This window comes from Lepidochelys kempii, chromosome 6 (genome assembly GCF_965140285.1).
Source record: "Lepidochelys kempii isolate rLepKem1 chromosome 6, rLepKem1.hap1, whole genome shotgun sequence".
In the NCBI taxonomy this organism is placed as follows: domain Eukaryota; kingdom Metazoa; phylum Chordata; order Testudines; family Cheloniidae; genus Lepidochelys; species Lepidochelys kempii.
Window position 1 is genome coordinate 49,637,186 of NC_136385.1, and position 20,581 is coordinate 49,657,766.

Below are 20,581 nucleotides of genomic sequence, written 5' to 3' on the forward strand. Positions count from 1 at the left end.
TGATGGCCACTACAATCCTACCATCCACAGAGTTGGCACATTACAATACAATGGCTACCTTAAGGGCTTGATTCAATGTAAATAGCGGTCAGAGGAAAAAGCACTGAAAGGCGCAAAGGTTTTAAGAGGACAGAAGTGATAGATGGGACAGCACAATGTAGGGCTTATCTATGGGGTGGGGGCAATGCACTCTACAAGGGTGTGATTCCTAAAGCACACTAATGAGTTGCACATTAATTGATCTGTGCAGACCCTGCTGATGCACACAAAAACTTCCCTAGTGCACTTCAACATACTATGGAACCTTCAGTACACACCAGCAGGGTCTACACAGATCAATTAATGCACAACACATTAGTGCATTTTAGAAACCACTCCCCCATACAGTGCATTACCCTACCATGTAGACAAGCCCTCAGAGTGACCCCCAACTGTAGAAGAGAGGATGATAATGAGATCTGTGGGGGCTTTGAAAACCTAGAGGGCAACTGGACTGAGAGACTGATTAGAAGCAACAAAATTAGTCTGGGCCTAAGCCCCAAACTTCTGGAATCTTGAATTGCTCCCAAAATCTGGAGCCTTTGGATCTTAGGTTTTGCTTTGGGTTCATCTCTATTAAAGAAGCTAAAGGACAAGACAATGGAGTAGTATTGTCAGTGTTCTGGGCCCAGTGGACTCAGGGAGCCCCTATGTGAGGGAATTACAATAGCTGAGAAATAGTTAACACATGAATAAAGATTCTAGCAGGAGAAGAAGTCGCACTCAGGATTTTGGCTGCATTCTTCAATAAGGTGCTATTGCACAAACCACTTTAATACCTAATAATTGGTCATGTAAACTGTCTGGGTGAGAAACTTCATAGAGCAAGGTGTGAGATGGGAGTACAATTAAGTTTAATAATTCTGTGATCTTCTGAACACCCATATCAACTGCCACTTAACTTAGTGAGAATTGGGTATGTTCAGCACCAATCAGAGGGCACACAAAAGAAAAAATGGACCCAATCCCGTTCCCACTGAAGTCAAAGAGGACTTCTGTCTTTGATTACAATGGGAGCAGGATTAGATTTAGTATTTTCAATCTTTCACCTTCATTTTATTTGTTAGAAATGTAAATGTCAGTGGCCACCACTAAAGCATTTAGGTGCCTTACACCTTATATTTTAAATAACAAAACATAAGCTTTTTCAGTTGAAAAGCTCTATAACAGAACCTTGTATACACTGAATGAATGGCACAACTCCAAATATTACATGGATTGGTAAATCAAGCAAAAGCCTGCTTGTTTTAAAGGGGCCCCCTAAGATAGTTTAGACCCAAAGCAGTGGGAATGGGTCATTTTAAAAAAAATTTACTAAAACCTACTATGAATACAAACGTTTTCATGAACACTCCCGCCCCTCCCGATACAATGTGCTTGGAATCCCTTGCGGCGTTTAGATCCCTTCCCAAACATTGCAGCCTGCTGCTAGGGCATGAGAGCTGGAAACTGACGCGAGCAGCCGGGGAAGAGAAGCCTGACAGGGCCCCTTGGAGGCTGTGCTCTGATCTGGGGGGAGGAGGGAAGGCAGGAAGGAAAACGTCAGCCCCGCCGGAAGCGCTTAGGGCTGGTGCAGTGTGTTGCTGCTGGCCGGGCTGGAGCCGCTTCGCGTGCGGCCAGCTGCAGGGGAGGAGCGGCGCCCCGGGCGGAGCTGCAGCCATGGGCAGGACCGTGACAGTGGCTACCTGCGCCCTCAACCAGTGGGCTCTAGATTTTGATGGCAATTTGGCACGGATTTTAAAAAGCAAGTGGGGGCACGTTAGGGGCAAGGCTTCAGCCATCACCTAGCGGGGAAGCGGTGGCTCCCTGGCCTTGGGGGCGGGAGATTTCTCTCAACCTCTTGGGGCTGCAGCTGGTGCAAAGTGGGTGGTGACTAGAGAACTGAGCCCCATGCAGGCGGTCCATGAACTCTTGAGCCCCACTGGTGTCCAGCTAAACTCAGCGCAGGGGGTGATGTTGTTGCCCTGATTGAATTAAAATGGGATTTTTTTTTTGAGCCAGAGTGGGTCAGCCGACAGTTTTAGGCTTTTTGGTCCCCAGTGTGGCTCCCTGTGTCCCTTTCCCATGACAGGGAAGAGAGCCATGGGAAAGTGACACCAGGAACTGCTCTGAGGACCTGGAAAGCCTAAGATTGTCCTGCCAGCTGACCCACTCTGGCTCAAAGTGGGAAAGGAAGAATGGGGGGAAAAGAGGAGGGTGCTGCTTGGAAGGAGAAGAGTGAAGATAAAAGCCCAGTCCCTTCCTGACCAGGCAGAAAGGACCCTTTCTGAGCAGCTCAGAGATTGCCTCTATGATGCCCTCCTTTGTGGCAGTGCACAGAGGCAGCTGAAGCTCTCAGTGGTCAAGCCAGCATCAGTGTTCGCACAGTAGATTTTCAGCCCTGCTTTTCCAGGAGTTGATCTGTTGTGCAAGGCCTGTTTCCTTGTTCTTGCACCTGTGGAGCTCTCCCAGTATGGTATAGTTGTGAGGAGGAGCTGCTGCAGCCTCACGTGTGTAGAAGTCACTGCACCGAACCACTGCGTCAGTTTGTACAGCCCCTTCTGACCCATTTCCTTTTTTCTTAGCTTCCCTTTGTCATTATAAGGCTCTAATGGCTAGATTTTCAAAAGAGCTCTGCTCCCAGTTAGATATGTAAATGAATGGTTATTGCTAAGCACTTTTGAAAATCTGGCCATTTTGTTAAGGTGCTAAATGGAAACTGAGCTCTTCTGAAAAATCTGCCTCTAAATAAACTTGAGCCAAAAGGGATAGTGACACTTCAAAAGGACTAAAAGATTACAGGATGACACTGTTATATGGATGGAGACTATTAAAACCAACCTGAGACTTTATGTCCAATACTGGGATCCCCTCCGCACGCTGACAGGTTAGATTACCATTTAATGTTTTCTGTTTAGAATGGACTCATCTTCTCCCCCCCCACCCTACCATTTTATAGGTATTGAAATAGCAAAATACAAAGGAGCAAGATACAGACTTGGACCAGAGCTTGAAATTTGGTGAGACCATCTTAATTCCTGTATATTTGGTATCTTTTCAAGGGGGAGAAGTGTATATTGCTCATCAACAGAATAACTAAACAACAATGAATGGTCAAGAACAAATCGTAATGCAGAATACTCTGTGTAATAGTATGCAAATTGCAGTTTAAACCCCAGGGTTGGCTTTATGAGCAAAAATGTATTAATGGTAGTGAAGGGTGCAGGATTGGGTCCTTTGTTTTACAACTCACAGTGGCATCAATTATTAAGTGTATTATAATGAAAATTCCAGATGGTAAATGTAATGTTCAGTTCTGTTCTTAGTTTAAACCATGTTATTTTTTTGTGAAAAAGAATACTTCAACAACAATACTGTAGAATTTTAAATGCTGTCAATGTAAATGGTAAACTATATAGTTTGTTTGTACTCTGTGTAATCTCCATCTGTTTGAGAGTTGTTTTTATTTATTTTAAGTGGCAGTGGCTTACTGATCTCATCTGAATTTTTTGCTTTGTAACTTTTTGTACACAGTGGCTATGGCTGTTCAGATCACTATTATGAGTCCGATACACTCTTACATTCATTTGAAGTTCTGGCAAAGCTTTTGGAATCTCCTGCCACTCAAGACATCATCTGTGATGTGGGAATGTAAGTGTTGTGTACTTATTGTGAAGAGGCAGCTGCACGGGAAAAAGGTGACCTGGGTGCCTGAGCAGACACTGCTGCAGGGGTGGCCAGCTTGATCCTGAGAAGGAGCCAGAATTTATATGTCACTAGCTCCCGCCCCTGCTCCTAGCGCCTCCCACCCACCCACAGCCCCACCAATCAGCGCCTCCCCCTCCCTCCCCGTACCTCCTGATCAGCTGTTTCGTGGCATGCAGGAGGCCCTGGGAGGGAAGGGGAAGGAGTGAGGGCACGGCAGGCTCAGGGAAGAGGATGGAAAGGGATGGAGTGGGGGCAGGGCCTGTGGCAGAGCCAGGGGTTGAGCAGTGAGCAACCCCTGGCACATTGGAAAGTTGGCGCCTGTAGCTCCAGCCCCGGAGTTGGTGACTATACAAGGAGCCGCATATTCCCTTCTGAAGAGCCGTGTGTGGCTCTGGAGCCACAGGTTGGCCACCCCTGCACTACTGGATAGTAAGGACTCTAGAGCTACAGTGGCCCAGTCATAGCATTGCTTAGCACTGTAGCATAGACACTTAATACATCAACAGAAAGGGGTTTTCAGTTGCTTTAGTAAATCCACCCTATCAAGAGGTGGTAGCTTGGTCGAAGGAAGGGTATACAGTGACGGTTAGGTTGACCTAACTACATTGAATGGGATGTGAAATTTTTCATAGCCCTAAATGATGTAGCTAGTTGACCTTAGTTGTAGGTATAGATAGGAAAATTTTTCAATAGTGCCTTAATGACTTAGACTCCTAAGCCCCACTTTTAAAAGTGATTTAGGCTTCAAAGTGCCTAAGTTATTTTAAAAATGGGACTTGGCTCCTGAGTCACAAAGGCACTTTTGAAAACTTATCCTCTGTATTTAATGTTGTTGTCCAGTACTGTTGCGGTTCAATGACAAGACAGCACAAAGCTTTAAGCAAGCAAACAGGCTGGTCCGCCAACGGACTTCTGCCTGTCAGCTTTCCACTCTCTCCTTTATTCTTTTCTCTCCCCCCACGCATTATATTCTCTAACAGATAAAAGGAATACACTGGCTTTGTTTAACATTCTTATTTACCAATTTCTATCTACCGCATTCCTTGCTCTCGGGCCTTGAGCCCAGTCCTGGGAGGCTTCCCACGGTTCATGTCATCTGGGCGAGATTCCAAGGTTCATGCCCTTGGGAGGAGGTGTGTGTGCACAGCTCCTATACAACACTCCGGGTGTGCCCTGAATGTTGCCAAGCGCATGAACCCTGTATGAATCCTACACAGTACCAGGAGCTTTGCTCCTGCACATGAAGTTTTTACATGGGAAGAGCTGTAGTATGAAAGTAAAAAATAAAAACCTGGGGTTTTTATTTTTCAAACTTAAAAATAGTGAAACGACCCTGTTTGTATCCAGAAGGAAAAAAGAGATTTCTGATGATTCTTTTTTTAAAGAGATTTGAGTGGAAGGATCACTAGGATTTAGAGCATACTCTTGGGAAACGGAAAGTCTGGGTTCTATTTCTAGGTGATCATGGACTCATTGTGTGATCATATACAATTCTTTCAACCTTTCTGTATCTCAGTTTACCCATCTGTCCAATGGGATTAATACTTGCATCTATCCCAGGAATGTTGAGGCTCTATTTATAAATATATGTCAAGGGCTTTATGATCCTAACTAGCTATCACAGAGAAACTACTTTCATGAGTAGAAGCAACCTTACATTGACATTAGGGAAAATGTTTTCAATTATGTGCTGTATTAGGTTAAGTGGTTCTGAATTGCATCATTTTAAAATTAAATATATAAGGTCAGCTTTTCTACTCTGTTGACACCGCTGGAGATTCCACAGCAGTCAAATGTGGCAAAGGATGCTAAAATATATATCACATGTGCAGCAGATCTCCTGGAATGTGGTAGATATTTTTAATTGGAGTGTTTTTCAATAATCAGCTTGTTTTATTTAATAAACTTAGCTTCAGGTAACACTGATTCTTTTTTTTGTACAGGCCTGTTATGTGCAGAAATGTTCGCTACAACTGTAGAGTGATCTTTTTAAACAAGTATGTATTTCTTATCTAGATAATACCTTTTATAGTCACAGGTTAGGTTAACTTCTTTGTATATAGTTATCAATCGAAAACAAATCATATGTGAACACATTTATATTTAAAGGGGCAACACCAGCTTCATACCTGTTAATTTCAAAGAGATGGGCAATTTTTGTGAACTTTCTATTTACAATCACGTCTTACTTCTTAATGTAAATATCAAAGATTCCCACTGCTGTGTGATGGACCTACGAAGCCAAGAGAGGAAGCTGAAACAGGCCGACTATGCAAGGGGAAACAGTGAAAATGACTGTATATAAATTGCTGTCAAATATGCAAAGTAAACATACTGAAAAAATAAATAGAAACTTGGCATTTATTAATACTCATTTGCCTTTGTTACAGTGTAAGTACTTAAACCCTCTCTCCCACCTTTTTTTTTTTAAAAGGAAAATTCTTCTGATCAGGCCAAAGATGATACTGGCAAATACAGGAAATTACAGGGAACTTCGATGGTTTACCCCATGGAGCAGAGCACGGTGGGCTGTGTACAATGTACTACTGAGGCTGCTAAAAAGCATGGATTTGCCATTGCAGTTACAGCAAAGGGATTGAAATCCCCATGCCAATTCATTATTTCTACTGCAGGTTCAGCAGCAAGGGAAATTCATTTAAGCCACCTAATGGTATTTCATTTAGAAAGCTCTTTAAATAGGACTAAACTTGTATCCCATACAGCCATGCATGGAGGGGAGGCTCTTTAAAGAATAGAGAATCTGCTGCCAATGTGGCAGTGTCCTTCCCCTCCATACCACTTCCCCTGACTGCCTTCAAACCAAGCAGAATCGTTTCCGTGGAGTCTAGGGTTGGAAGGGTCCCCAGCCTGTTTAGGGATCTAAACCCACCTCCAGCTGGGTATCTTCTCTAGATGTTTACAGAAGATTCTACCTCAAGAATGGAGCATGGATTTCTGGCCGCCTTGCGGCACAATCCACATGCATTGATATAATGGTCCCTTCTGACGAATTCTATGAAACATCAGGTTAGCATTGACTGTAGCATTGAGTTCAAGCAGAAAATTTATTTCTGAGCATTGCTGATTTGTATAATTGTTTTAGGTTTGTGGAAGAATATTTTCTCCCCAGGATGATACAGGAGGTGACAGGACAGGTGAGTTTAAGGAATGTGTTTTCTGATTTTGTTTTAGTGTCAACTAGGCATAACTTAATAAAAAAGAACTTAATGACAGTAAAAACTGTTAGGCCAAATTCAGCTGTCAGTCACAATAGTGCAAATTCAGTGGTTTCAGTGAAGTTTGAGTTATTTGTGAGAATGAGTGAATAATTTAGTCTTATTTACTTAAATGTTAATGTTCTGCGGCAAGGCAAGAGGGTCCAAAGTTTGCCCAACAGAGGATCACTTTGGCTGCTTACCAGGAGCTGGAGGATCATACCTGAATTTCCCAAAATAGAACAGCTTTTTCCCCTTGCTTCATGCACAGGTGCAACCTGCAACAGTTGCATGTTACAGCACAAAGTGCTCCATCTTGATCTAAGTAGACAGCTCTGACTTATTGCCGCACCTTTATGTTAAATCTGAGGGTGGCTTCTAGAACTGCATGGGCTACCCCTGTTTTCCAGGATCTTTAATTAAAAAGAGATGGGCCTGAACCAAAACCCTAGCTCCTAACACCACTGGAACTCTGGGAGAGGTAAGAACCTGATCTGGATTTTTCAGTTTGGGCCTATCTCGAAGTAAAATCAGTTTGAGATTAGAGAATGTGCATTGTGCTTTTGCTTTGATACTAATTTTATGTAGTTCAATATTTTTATTTTTTGGGGATTAATTTTTTAACTCCTATAAGGCAATGCCCCCTGTTAAACATGCATGTCTGTGTTCTCTGTTTACCTCAGGAAACTGTTCCCTTTGGTGATGCAGTGCTAGCAACCAAAGATACATGCCTCGGGAGTGAAATCTGTGAAGAGCTGTGGGCACCAAAAAGGTAAGAAAACTCATGGTGATCGGGGAAGGCCCGGATGATTGGAAAAAAGCTAATGTAGTGCCCATCTTTAAAAAAGGGAAGGAGGAGGATCCAGGGAACTATAGGCCAGTCAGCCTCACCTCAGTCCCTGGAAAAATCACGGAGCAGGTCCTCAAGGAATCAGTTCTGAAGCACTTAGAGGAGAGGAAAGTGATCAGGAACAGTAAGCATGGATTCACCAAGGGCAAGTCATGCCTGACTAATCTAATTGCCTTCTATGATGAGATAACTGGCTCTGTGGATGAGGGGAAAGCAGTGGACATGTTATTCCTTGACTTTAGCAAAGCTTTTGATACGGTCTCCCATGGTATTCTTGCCAGCAAGTTAAAGTAGTATGGGCTGGATGAATGGACTATAAGGTGGGTAGAAAGCTGGCTAGATCATTGGGCTTAATGGGTAGTGATCAATGGCTCCATGTCTAATTGGCAGCCGGTATCAAGCAGAGTGCCTGGGTCTGGTTTTCTTCAATATCTTCATTAATGATCTGGAGGATGGCGTGGATTGCACCCTCAGCAAGTTTTCAGATGACACAAAACTGGGAGGAGTGGTATATATATGCTGGAGGGTAGGGATAGGATACAGAGGGACCTAGACAAACTAGAGGATTGGACCAAAAGAAATCTGATGAGTGCAGAGTCCTGCACTTAGGACGAGTGCAGAGTCCTGCACTTAGGATGGAAGAATCCCATGCACCACTACAGACCGAGTGGCTATGCAGCAGTTCTGTAGAAAAGGACCTAGGGGTTACAGTGGACGAGAAGCTAGATATGAGTCAACAGTGTGCCCTTGTTGCCAAGAAGGATAATGGCATTTTGAGCTACATAAGTAGGAGCATTGCCAGCAGATCGAGGGATGTAATCATTCCCCTCTATTCGGCACTGGTGAGGCTTCATCTGGAGTCCAGTTTTGGTCCCCACACTTCAAGAAGGATGTGGAAAAAATTGGAAAGAGTCCAGTGGAGGGCAACAAAAATGATTAGGGGGCTGGAGCACATGACTTATGAGGAGAGGCTGAGGGAACTGGGATTATTTAGTCTGCAGAAGAGAAGAATGAGGGGGGATTTGATAGCAGCTTTCAACTACCTGAAAGGGGGTTCCAAGGAGGATGGATCTAGACTGTTCTCAGTGGTGGCAGATGACAGAACAAGAAGCAATGGTCTCAAGTTGCAGTGGAGGAGGTTTAGGTTAGATATTAGGAAAAACTTTTTCACTAGGAGGGTGGTGAAGCACTAGAATGGGTTACCTTGGGAGGTGGTGGAATCTCCTTCCTTAGAGGTTTTTAAGGTCAGGCTTGACAAAGCCCTGGCTAGGATGATTTAGTTGGGGATTGGTCCTGCTTTGAGCATGGGGTTGGACTAGATGACTTCCTGAGGTCCTTTCCAACCCTGATATTCTATGATTCTATGAAGACAAAGAGATGAATGAAAAACAGGATGAACCATGTCCTGAAGCTGCCAGAAGGAGAGATGCCTCTGCAAAGCTCAGTTAATGTTCTTCTATGGAAAAATATCTTTCAGACAGTACCGGCATAATTTGGATTATCAAAACATAACAAGGAGCAAGAAATGCATGTGGGGGAGGGGTCTAAGTAAATGGGACAAAGAATTTTGTTGTCTTTATGTATTACAGTTTCAGTGTTGAGAACTCTGTGTGCCCAAGTCACTCCTTGGGATGACAGATAAACCTGAGAGTTTTAATTAACCAGTTTATGTATCAGGAGTTTCATTGTACTACAGTGTCTTCCAGGATAATACATATGGAACCAAACTTTTCCACTATGGTTTTGTGTGTCTTTTGAAGAATTAGGAAAGATACTCATTGCAACATTCCCACCTGGTGTTATCTAGACCGGTGATCTGCTAGGTCACTCCAATCCTTGACTCTGGGAGCCAGCCTTACCCTGCTTTGCTGTGAGAACCCCCAGTCCTGGGCTGTTCATGCACAGCCTCTGGCATGTAAGCTGCTCCAAGCTACTTGCAAGTGAATATCACTAGCTAATATCTCCAGTCCCAGAAACAACCATAGGAACCTCCGTCTTGCAGCGTCCAGTTATGCCTGCTGGACGCTGCAAGCTTATATGAGTGAGTCAGTTTAACAAAGAAATTGATATGTACCAGGCTTGTTCTCCCAAGGGGAGTCTCTGACACGCTTCAAAACAAATGCACTGCTTCAGGTAGAATAAACAGATTTATTAACTATGAAGATAGATTTAAAGTGATTATAAATCAAAGCATAAGAAGTCAGAATAAATAATAAATAAAATAAAAGCAAAACGCATTCTTAATGCTGTTCTTAACCCTTTCAGTGTCCTTACAAACTTAGATGGTTCTCACCATAGGCTGGCTGCTCTTCAGCCAGGCTCTCCCCTTTGATCAGCGCTTCAGTCGCTTGGTGGTGTCTGTAGATGTAGGTGGAAGAGAGAGAGCAGCATGGCAAATGCCTCTCCCTTTTATCATGTCCTTTCCTCCCTCTTGGCTTTGCTGCTCCCTTTCACTCCCCCCAGAGTTAGGTGAGCATAAGAGCTTGTCTACGCTTACATTTTATAGCGCTCTAAGTTGCTGGCTCACGGGTGTGAAAAATGACCCCCCTGAGTGCAGCACATCTGAGTGCTTTAAAGCGCTAGTGTGGACAGGCTCTGAGCTAATCGCCTTGTGGAGGTGGATTACCAGGAGCGCTGGGAGAGTATTCTCCCAGCGCTCGTGCGCGACCACACTCACACTTCAAAGCGCTGCTGCGGGAGCGCTCCCACAGTAGCGCTTTGAAAGTTTCCAGTGTAGCCATGCCCTTAGTCTCTTCAAGCAAGGTTGATCAATTCCCCTGGTGTGGCCTCATGCAGTTGAGTCATTGCATCGTAGCTCCCTTGCTTGACACCGCACCTAGGCGTTGGTTACTTTCCTTGCTGTTGCCTCTGGGGAGCTAATGTCTGGCTGATTCCCCAACTTACAGCATGCTTTAGTGACCACCATACAACAAAATTCTCATAACTTCATATGAATTAATGATATACATATATGGATAGAGAAATGGATTGAGCAGCAGATAACCTTTCCCCTGATACCTTACAAGGCATGCTTTATACGTAAGATCACGATTATATGAAAATGAGGAATATGAGGGTTACAGCACATTCCCCCAAGGTATAGAATGTCACACTCGAATGATGAGCCTGATAGTGGTGTTACTTACATTGGTGTAAATCAAGAGAAATTCTTTAACATCACAGTGGTGTAAGTGAGATCACTATCAGGCCACTTATCTGCAAAGGAGACTCCCAATCATTGTACCATATTCAGAGAACCTAACTAATTTCCACACTGCAGAATTTTACCTCCCTCATGATATCACTTGCACACTCACCTACAGGTGTATTATTCACTCTTTAATTTAGGTTTTATTCATTTTTAATGATCAGTTTTATTTTTTTTAAATTTAATAGTGCAGGCAGTGCATAGCGAAATAGCTGAAGCTAACTCAGGACATGCAAAATTCAAGACATACTATTTAAAGGGTATTCAGTTGAAGCTCTGGAAATTTCTTTCCTGCTTATGGGGAAAGTGAATTCCAGTGCACAGTTAAGTGCCCTTTAAATAGTGTGTCCTGAATTCTGTTGTTTTAATTTTTAAATTCCTTAGACTTTTTTATAAGAGTTTTTTCTGTTCTCCTGTAGAGGTTTAAAATTCTTTATAAGGGAGAAACTACCTAGGGTCCAGGTCTTTTCAGATTAGCAGGCAGGACTGGAGAACTAATTGACATGCAGGGGAAACAGTGAAACTGACTATAATACAAAATGCTGTCAGATGCATAAATTAAACAAATAGGAAAAAAAATGTAAATGTTTCTCTAAACTCTTTCAGTTCTAGTCATCCTTTGTTCCTTGTAGCTATAGAAGGTGCAAAATTTTCAAATGTGTTTGATTGTCCTTTTAATATCAGTATATTTTCAACCAATTTCCTATAAAAATAATTTTTTAAAAAATGCAACATGCTCGTTTTCTCATTTCCATGTCATGTGACTGTAGTCGATCTATTTGTGTTGTGCGGTTTGCTGAGAAGGAGAGAGGAGACCTATGGACCTTGGAGGAATGCTTTAATTCCCTCAATGTTAGAAATCTTCTTTCGTCTCAAAGAAGGATCATCTTATCTTTTTGCTTCGCTGGGATCAAGATATTCAGATATAGGAACAGGTGACTTCCTTTGAATTAGAAGGATGGCATTTGATGATCAAAGCCCCTCCTTTTCCCTGGGAACCAGTCCATCCATGACAAAGGAATAGTGCTATGCAGGGAAATAAATATGATGCTTTAGCAAATATTTCCATTATTTGAACTAACCAAGACACACATTAAACTGGCAGTGGACTACTCTAGGCATGGCAAAGAGTTGTCATTAGTTGCCACTAATTTTAAGTGACACAGAGGAAATGCCAGATGAGTATTGTACTGTTGTTTATTTTTACAGCCCTCATATTGAAATGGGGCTTGATGGGGTGGAGATCTTCACTAATTCGTCAGGGAGTCACCATGTGCTGCGGAAAGCTCACACCCGTGTGAATGTGGTAAATTCTGCAACAGCAAAGGTAGGTCTTTTTAAAGACCAACTCATCTTTTCATTACTTAGCCCAGTTTTTCAGGGTAGTCTCCTCTACTCTGACAGGGCATAGTGTTTTGCGCCTGTGCTAGTAATTAAGCTTGATGGCATTGGAAAGCTGAATCTGTCGTCCTCTTCTTTTCATATAATCTACAAAGGAGAGTCAGCAAAATCTTAAACCAGGATGTATTTAATTAAACCAAGCCCCAGGGATGTGAGATCCAAAGATTGGGCACCTTTGATTCTTCTCTATCTTGGTTCCTTTTTTAAAAAAACAAACAAACAAAAAACTATAACAATAAAGAGACAAAACCACCATTCAAAGTGACTAATTATTTTACTGTTGAAAGCATGAAATGTTTTATCCACTGTATGCCACCGCACCTTGTCTTTTTGCCTTCAGAGGTTTATAACTGCGGTGGAGATGAGCAAGATGATGATTTTTTCTCAAGGAAATTATTTTTTAAAAATAAAGATGTTAAGATGTTTTGCATTTTTTTATATCTAAAACTCACCTTATTTTAAAAGAAAAAATACATATTCAGTCATTAGGCAAAAACTAGATTTGTTTTTAATAGAGATTGGGGTGAGGGAGAAACAAACCCATGAATGGCAAGCTAAGCCATGAAAAGTGATTGGTATGTGTATGACTGTCTCTTCATAGTAATTTAACATGCTTTGCTTGCTTAACAATGTCAGCTGTGCCCCAAGACATCCAAACATAATTTCTTCCTCATTTTGCCAAGCCCTCTGTTATAAAGAATTGTTGTTTTTGTAACACCCCCACATCCTGAATTTTGAATTTCAGTTCTAAAGTATAGGCCTCTACTACTTGAACTAAAGGGGCAACTCCATCTGGCGGTAACAGCCATCTGAGGGAGATGTAACATATGTAGCCAGTGTGTTGTATTATTTGTTTTCACAGGGCCCTACAAAGTGCTGAGCACTTTTTTCAAATGAAAAGGAAGGAATGGTCCCTAAATTAGCCACAGTGTAAAGATGGAGAGTGGACTTGGGGGGGGGGGGGTGTCAAAAGAAACCAGTAGTTTTGCCTTTTAACATTCCATAGTTTTCAAACTGTTATATTTTGGGAAAAAATATAATACATTTTTTTCTTCTTAGAATGGTGGGATTTATGTCTTAGCCAATCAGAAAGGCTGTGATGGTGATCGTCTGTACTATGATGGTTGTGCCATGATTTCTATGAATGGAGACACTATTGCTCAAGGATCCCAGTTTTCACTGAATGATGTGGTAATAAATTCAGGCTGACTGACACTGTGAGATTCATTTCACTCCTTGGTCTCCCTCAGCCTAGCATTGCTATCCTTTTCTCAGACCTTGTTGCAAGGTGAAGTCAGTGGGACTGCTTCTATGCTGAGGCTTTTCAGAAATTCTCCCGCCATTGGTCTAGCACAGGTTCAATTCCATTGGTGCTAGGTTGGCTGGATGCCCTAATGTAGACCAAGCAAGTACCTTTTTACCAAGTTATCCAACCCTGCTCCAAGGGGGTCTAGATGTCATATTGGTAAAATAATTGCCTGCCCCCAATCCACACCAGCACTTCTTTTTTTGTCTGCAGTGATGGAGCTGCAGGAGGGGAAGAATTTCTGAAAAGCCTCATGTAGATGAGGCCTGGAGGTTTGGATATTGTGCTGAGGAGCAGGCCTTGTTGGTTTATATGTGCTTATTTAAGCAGTTGGACACACAGGTGTCAATTAGAATGTAATAATTATAGGCTTAATTTTGCAAACCCTTATGCAAACAAGAAATTTGTTAAGTCAGTATGAACTTTCTCATGTAGAGATTGTGGGATAGTCTATTTGTCCAGTGCATTCAGTATAAATTGTTCTTATTTAATTCATGTGAGGAATCCTATTGAAGTCACTGGTCCTTCACTCATGAGTAGATTGAGCAGGAAATATCTACAGTGGAAATGGCTGTATCCCTTTTTAAACAGTTCTTTGTACCATATATTTGGGTTTGAAAAGCCATTCTGTACCTGTGTCAGAGGTCTAATTTTAAATGCCTTTCCCCAGGAAGTCTTGGTTGCTACACTGGATTTGGAAGATGTTCGAAGTTATAGGGCAGAAATTTCATGTCGTAACCTAGAGGTAAGCATTCTTCAAATGTGTGAACTTGTGCTCTTTGATGAATTTCAATAAGTCATTGAGTCAACACATTTTCAATTATTGAAAGAGACTGTTGAAATACTTTGGTTTCTGCAGTATTCCAGTATTATCTGGGAACATGCTTTTATAGATAAATGCTACATTAAAACTGATGACTTCCCAAATGTTCTATTCTATTAATTAGGCAAGCAAAGTGAATTCCTATCCCAGAATAAAAGTGAATTTTGCTCTGTCGTGTTCTGATGATATATGTGTACCTACCTGTGAGCCAATCCAGTGGAGATATCATAGTCCTGAGGAAGAAATCTGGTAGGCATAAATGAGGTGGGGAAATGAATTTACTCAAAATAAAAATATAGTCTGTTGCATAGTTTATTGGTAAGGTTAAAAAAATTTGGAGACTAAAATTATTTCTTGATGGTGTGCGACCATCTTCTAGTGGAGAAGTGTCTAAACAAAGGAGATCAATAAAGATGGATTTTTAAATATGAAATAGTTCTTATCTTATAACTGTTCTGGAATATTTATTAGGGCTGTTGATTAATCGCAGTTAACTCACGTGATTAATTCAAAAAATTAATCGCGATTAAAAAAGTTAATCGCGATTAATTGCAATAGAATACCAATTGAAATGTATTACATATTTTTGGATGTTTTTCTACATTTTCAAATATATTTATTTCAATTACAACAGAATACAAAGTGTATAGTGCTCACTGTATTTTATTTTTATTAGAAATATTTGCACTCTTAAAATGATAAAATAGTATTTTTCAACTACCCTCATACAAGTAGTGTAGTGCGATCTCTTTATCGTGAAAGTGCAACTTACAAATGTAGATTTTTTTTTTGTTACATAACTGCATTCAAAAACAAAACAATGTAAAACTTTAGAGCCTATAAGTCCACTCAGTCCTACTTCACGTTCAGCCAGTGGCTAAGACAAACAAGTTTGTGTACATTTACAGGAGATAATGCTGCCTGTGTTTTACTTACAGTGTCACTTGAAAGTGAGAACAGGTATTCGCATGGCACTTTTGTAGCCCGCATTGCAAGTATTTACATGTCAGATATGCTAAACAAGGGGTGGTCAATCTGTGGCTCCGGAGCCACATGCGGTTCTTCAGAGGTTAATATGCACCTCCTTGCATAATCGCTGACTCAAAGGTTGGAGCTACAGATGCTAATTTTCCAGTGTGGTGTGGGGTGCTCATTGCTCAACCCCCTGCTCTGCCCCAGGTCCTGCCACCACTCCACCCCTTCTCCCAAAGTCCCTGCCTCTTCCCCCGAGCCTGTCATGCTCTCGCTCCTCCCTGCTCCGCACCAGAGCCTCCTGCGCACTGCAAAACAGCTGATTGCAGCGGGTGGGAGGGAGTGGGAGGCGTCGATTGGCAGGGCTGCTGGTGGGCGGGAGGCGCTGGGGGCTGGAAGGGGTTAGCGGATGGGGGTGGCTGCTGACATATTACTGTGGCTCTTTGGCAATGTACATTGGTAAATTCTGGCTCCTTCTCAGGCTCAGATTAGCCACTCCTGTGCTAAACATTCATATGCCCCTTCATGCTTCGGCCACCATTCCGGAGGACATGCTTCCATGCTGATGACGCGCGTTAAAAAAATAATGCGTTAATTAAATTTGTGACTGAACTCCTTGAGGGAGAATTGTATGTCTCCTGCTCTGTTTTACCCACATTTTGCCATGTATTTCATATTGTAGCAGTCTTGGATGATGACCCAGCATGTTGTTCATTGGGTAAGGAATGGTGTCCCTAGCTCTGTTTGTCAGAGGGTGGAGATGGATGGCAGGAGAGAGAGATCACTAGATCATTATCTGTTAGGTTCACTCCCTCTGGGGCACCTGGCATTGGCCACTGTCAGTAGACAGGATACTGGGCTAGATGGACCTTTGGTCTGACCCAGTATGGCCGTTCTTATGTTCTTAAGAACACTTTCACTGCAGATTTGACAAAATGCAAAGAAGGTACCAATGTGAGATTTATGCAAAGAAGGTACCAATGTAAAGATAGCTACAACACTGGACCCAGGGTTTCAGAATCTAAAGTGCCTTTCAAAATCTGAGAGGGATGAGGTGAGGAGCATGCTTTCAGAAGTCTTAAAAGAGCAACATGCCAATGCAGAAACTACAGAATCCGAACCACCAAAAAAGAAAATCAGACTTCTGCTGGTGGCATCTGACTCAGACGATGAAAATGAACATATGTCGGTCCACACTGCTTTGGATTGGAATGGTGGTTGAAGCATGAAGGGATATATGAATCTTTAGAGCATCTGGCAAGTAAATATCTTGTGACGCCGGCTATGACAATGCCATGCGAATGCCTGTTCTTACTTTCAGGTGACATTGTAAGAAGCGAAAAGCATTATCTCCTGCAAATGTAAACACGCTTGTTTGTCTGAGCGATTGGCTGAATGTGAAGTAGGACAGAGTGGACTTGTAGGGTCTAAAGTTTTACATTGTTTTCTTTTTGAATGCAGTTTTTTTGTACATAATTCTACATTTCTAAGTTCAACTACAATACTTTAATGGGGGAATTGAAAAATACTATTTCTTTTGTTTTTTTACAGTGCAATATTTGTAATTAAAAATAGATATAAGTGAGCAATATACACTTCGTATTCTGTGTTGTAATTGAAATAGATATTTTTGAAAATGTAGAAGACATCCAAAATATTTAAATAAATGGTATTCTATTATTGTTTAATAGCACGGTTAATCATGGTTAATTTTTTTAATCTCTTGACAGCCTTAATATTTGTATTTTGTAACTTTCAGCCTTGGCCCTGCATGTTGGCTTTGGGACTACTTAAGACGCAGTGAGCAGGTAAGAACTCTTTTCAACATTGTCTTTCTATGTTTTAACCATAAGAACAGTATAGGTAGCTTGCCTCTACCTAGATCTCTTTAGAGCAAGATTATTCTGGGAGACTTTTCACTAGTATCTTCAGTTCAAGCTTAAAGCACTTATTCAAGGTATGTCTAACTGTTCTCTTCAAATCTGTTAGTGCTCAGTCCTGCTTTCTTTAAATTCAATAACAAAACAAAAAAAATTGACAAAGTGGGTTTTTGGGGGGGTTTTTTTTTTTGGTAACCTAAGTTGGTGCTCCAGTTTCCTGCAAGCAACATACTTTTAATGGCATGATAAAAAATGGCATCCTTTCTACACTGTCCCCAGAAACAATACACCAGTTTCATTGCTGACTTACACCCTTGCAATCTGATTAAACTCAATGGAATTGTGTAGGGTGTAAATCAGCACTGAATCTGGCCAGATTGTTTAGGATCCCTCAAGAGAAATTCCTTCTAAGAGCTTCATTCATGAATCTGTTTTCTTTGTGTATTCATATTGCTGTTGATTTTTTTCTTTTGCTTCTGCTTGGTTTTGGGCCCTCTTTTCATCCCTAACCCTAAGCAAAAAAAAAAAAAAAATCAACAGCAACATGAATGCAATCCTATCACACAAGTACTGAATTGTGTTGCTTGTATTCATGCCAGTTCTGGGCTTGCTCCTGCATCCATTGAAATCCAGTAGAATACTCATATTGACTTCTATGGGAGTAAGACTGGGCCCATTATGGCTGTTATGGGGATAAGTGTATTACTCATGCTTTCCCTGTAACATGAAAATGGAGGGTGACTATCATATAAACTATTGATGAATAGGACAGTGAATTTAAGATTTAACCCACACCACCAGTTTATTGCATCTGCAACCTATTCAACCATTGCTAACGCGCACACAGATGAAATCTCAGTAGTAGTTGAGAGCCTACAGAGACACAGGAAAAAGTACTAGCCAGTTACAGCTCTCTAAAAATAGGAGGTCCATAACTATAAAGAAAACATACAGCATCCATTACAAGGTAACTGCTTTTACCATTCCTTCTCAGGAATGGTAAAAGCACCTTCCAGCTTCTCAAAAGCCATTTTAAGTAGATGGACAAAGAAAAGTGCCAAACACACATACTAGCAGTTTGATTCCAAAGATCATGTTTTGAAATAAGCAGAGGATCACATTAAGCAATGATCCAAATTAAACAGAGTGGATTGGACGCTAAGAACTCCATCCTTCTTAATTAGCTTTCCTTAACCACACTAGAGAGTGAGGACCTGTTCAGCAGCTTTTTCTAGCCATCAGAGTAAAGGGTTTAACCTGAGACTTGGCTTGGTTAGCCAATGCAAAGTGATAAGGGTGTGAAATGCTTTGCTAGATCTGTTTTCCAATGAAGTACTACCAGAATTGGCTGGCCCTGCTGGCTGGAGCATGCATAACTCACCTGAGGGAGGACGCAGGAATAGGCTCAAAATATTGTTTCTGAAGGGTAAAATATGTTTTTACAATGGCAGTTCTCACAGCTTTTCCATTGTTTGCTGTTTAAGGCAGGATTTCTCCTACCACTTAGTGGTGGAATTGACAGCTCTGCTACAGCTTGCATTGTGTACTCCATGTGTCGCCAGGTTTGCCTTGCAGTCAAGAATGGAAGTAAGTTGGGGTGTGTGTGTGTGTGTCCTTGTCAAAGTAATCAAACTTGCTAATGGTTAGAGGTAAATGAATATTAGCCATTAGTACAGTACATAAGGTGCAACATACTGGTTATGTGCTTAATCAGAGATCAGGCCCTACCTTTTCAGTGGAGTGTCTTAGATGCCTTTTGAGAAACCCAGCCAAAATGTGGATCCAGATTTCAAAGATCCCCCAAATTGTATTTATGGGGTTTGGTCAGCTATGAAACTCAGGCTATGTCTACACTTATGGCGTGTGGAGTACACATGCAGCATGCCTGCTAGCGGGGGCATAAATAGCAGTGTAAATAGTGAGGCATGGCTTAGGTGAATAGAATAGAGCACCCAGCATGCCTGAACCTTGACTCTCTATGTGCCCAAGTAGTGCCTCCCACGTCAACACTGCTATTTTTAACAGTGTAGTGTTCCACTGCCTCCCTGCTGCCAGAGCCTTTCCCTGCCATAGTGTAAAGCTGCAGTGGGGGGAGAGAAGGGGGAAGAGCAGCAGGGAAGATGGGCTTCAGCAGGAGATGACCGCAGGGAAGGGCTCTGGCAGAGGGGAGCTACCAGAGCCTTGCCCCACCGCCTTCCACTGCCAGGGCCTGTCACTGCCGTGTGTAGCTACATGTGTAGTGCATGTCTTCACTTATGGGCAGTGCATAGAATACACAGCCATGGATCTGGATTATTCTTTGGATTTACTATCCAAACTTTGGGATGTTTGGGTCTGGTGTTCCAGTTTATTGTGGGAGAGTTTATTCATTTTGGGTGAAATTCAACTGTGTACATCGGCCAGCACAGTTCTTAAGCAGCGCTTAAGTCTCACACATGTGCTTAAGGAAAGTTAAGCCCTGAAATTGTGTTGAAATAGTTCATAAACTTTGAGCTAGTCCTTTGTATTGGATTAGCATTTCATCCTTTATGAAGCCTCTTTGTAATACATGGGACAAAACTTTTTTATATTTATAGACGCAAAACCAGCAGCAAACTCAATAATTCTCTTTGATGGAATTGAGAACGTTTGAAATGCCAGCAAATGAAGTGTTACCTTATTTTGTGAAGGGCTGTTGTGAGGCTTAGTTCCTTTATGATTGTAAAGTGCTTTGAAATTCTCTAATGATTCATGCTGTGGAAGAGCAAAATATAATTAGCAGTAGTACAAGGTATTTGTGATGGTTCATCTCCTTTCTCCTTTTACTGGATTTCCTGCAGATCAAGATGTGCTGGCCGACGTACGTAGGATAGTGAATGATGAGACCTACACTCCTGAGGATTCCCAGGAATTCTGTGGACATATCTTCACCACTTGTTACATGGCTAGCGAGAACTCCTCCCAGGATACATACAATAGGGCCAAATTGTTGGCTGAACAAATAGGCAGGTATAGAATAAGAAATGCTTGGATTAAATAATGTTGCAGTTAAGATTTCATATACAGCTTCAGGTTTTCTAAAAGACCAGTATCTGAGTAATAAGGGTGGTAAGTAGAATATTACAGCCTTAATACCTGAGTGTATGTGTGGGGGTGGGCATTAGAAACATTTGGGGAAGAACATGGAAACCAATCAACTGAACTTGAAAAGTCTGCGCTCC

At 41.8% G+C, this 20,581-nt stretch overlaps 1 protein-coding gene across 2 annotated transcripts in view; it reads left to right on the top strand.

Moving 5' to 3' along the window:
• Window positions 1–1,602: 1,602 nt before the first annotated feature.
• The window catches only part of NADSYN1 (NAD synthetase 1), a 28,166-nt gene continuing 9,187 nt past the window's right edge, over window positions 1,603–20,581 (top strand). The window contains exons 1-14 of one of the 2 annotated variants that reach the window (XM_073347864.1): window positions 1,603–1,783; window positions 2,978–3,038; window positions 3,553–3,669; window positions 5,670–5,723; window positions 6,161–6,250; window positions 6,830–6,881; window positions 7,625–7,713; window positions 12,209–12,326; window positions 13,460–13,591; window positions 14,377–14,451; window positions 14,654–14,778; window positions 17,261–17,309; window positions 18,866–18,968; window positions 20,201–20,369. In XM_073347864.1, coding sequence (XP_073203965.1) covers window positions 1,699–1,783; window positions 2,978–3,038; window positions 3,553–3,669; window positions 5,670–5,723; window positions 6,161–6,250; window positions 6,830–6,881; window positions 7,625–7,713; window positions 12,209–12,326; window positions 13,460–13,591; window positions 14,377–14,451; window positions 14,654–14,778; window positions 17,261–17,309; window positions 18,866–18,968; window positions 20,201–20,369 — 1,319 coding nt within the window. In that variant the 5' untranslated portion in view covers window positions 1,603–1,698. The remainder of the gene's footprint in view (window positions 1,784–2,977; window positions 3,039–3,552; window positions 3,670–5,669; window positions 5,724–6,160; window positions 6,251–6,829; window positions 6,882–7,624; window positions 7,714–12,208; window positions 12,327–13,459; window positions 13,592–14,376; window positions 14,452–14,653; window positions 14,779–17,260; window positions 17,310–18,865; window positions 18,969–20,200; window positions 20,370–20,581) is intronic. The other variant, XM_073347865.1, reaches the window with a different exon arrangement.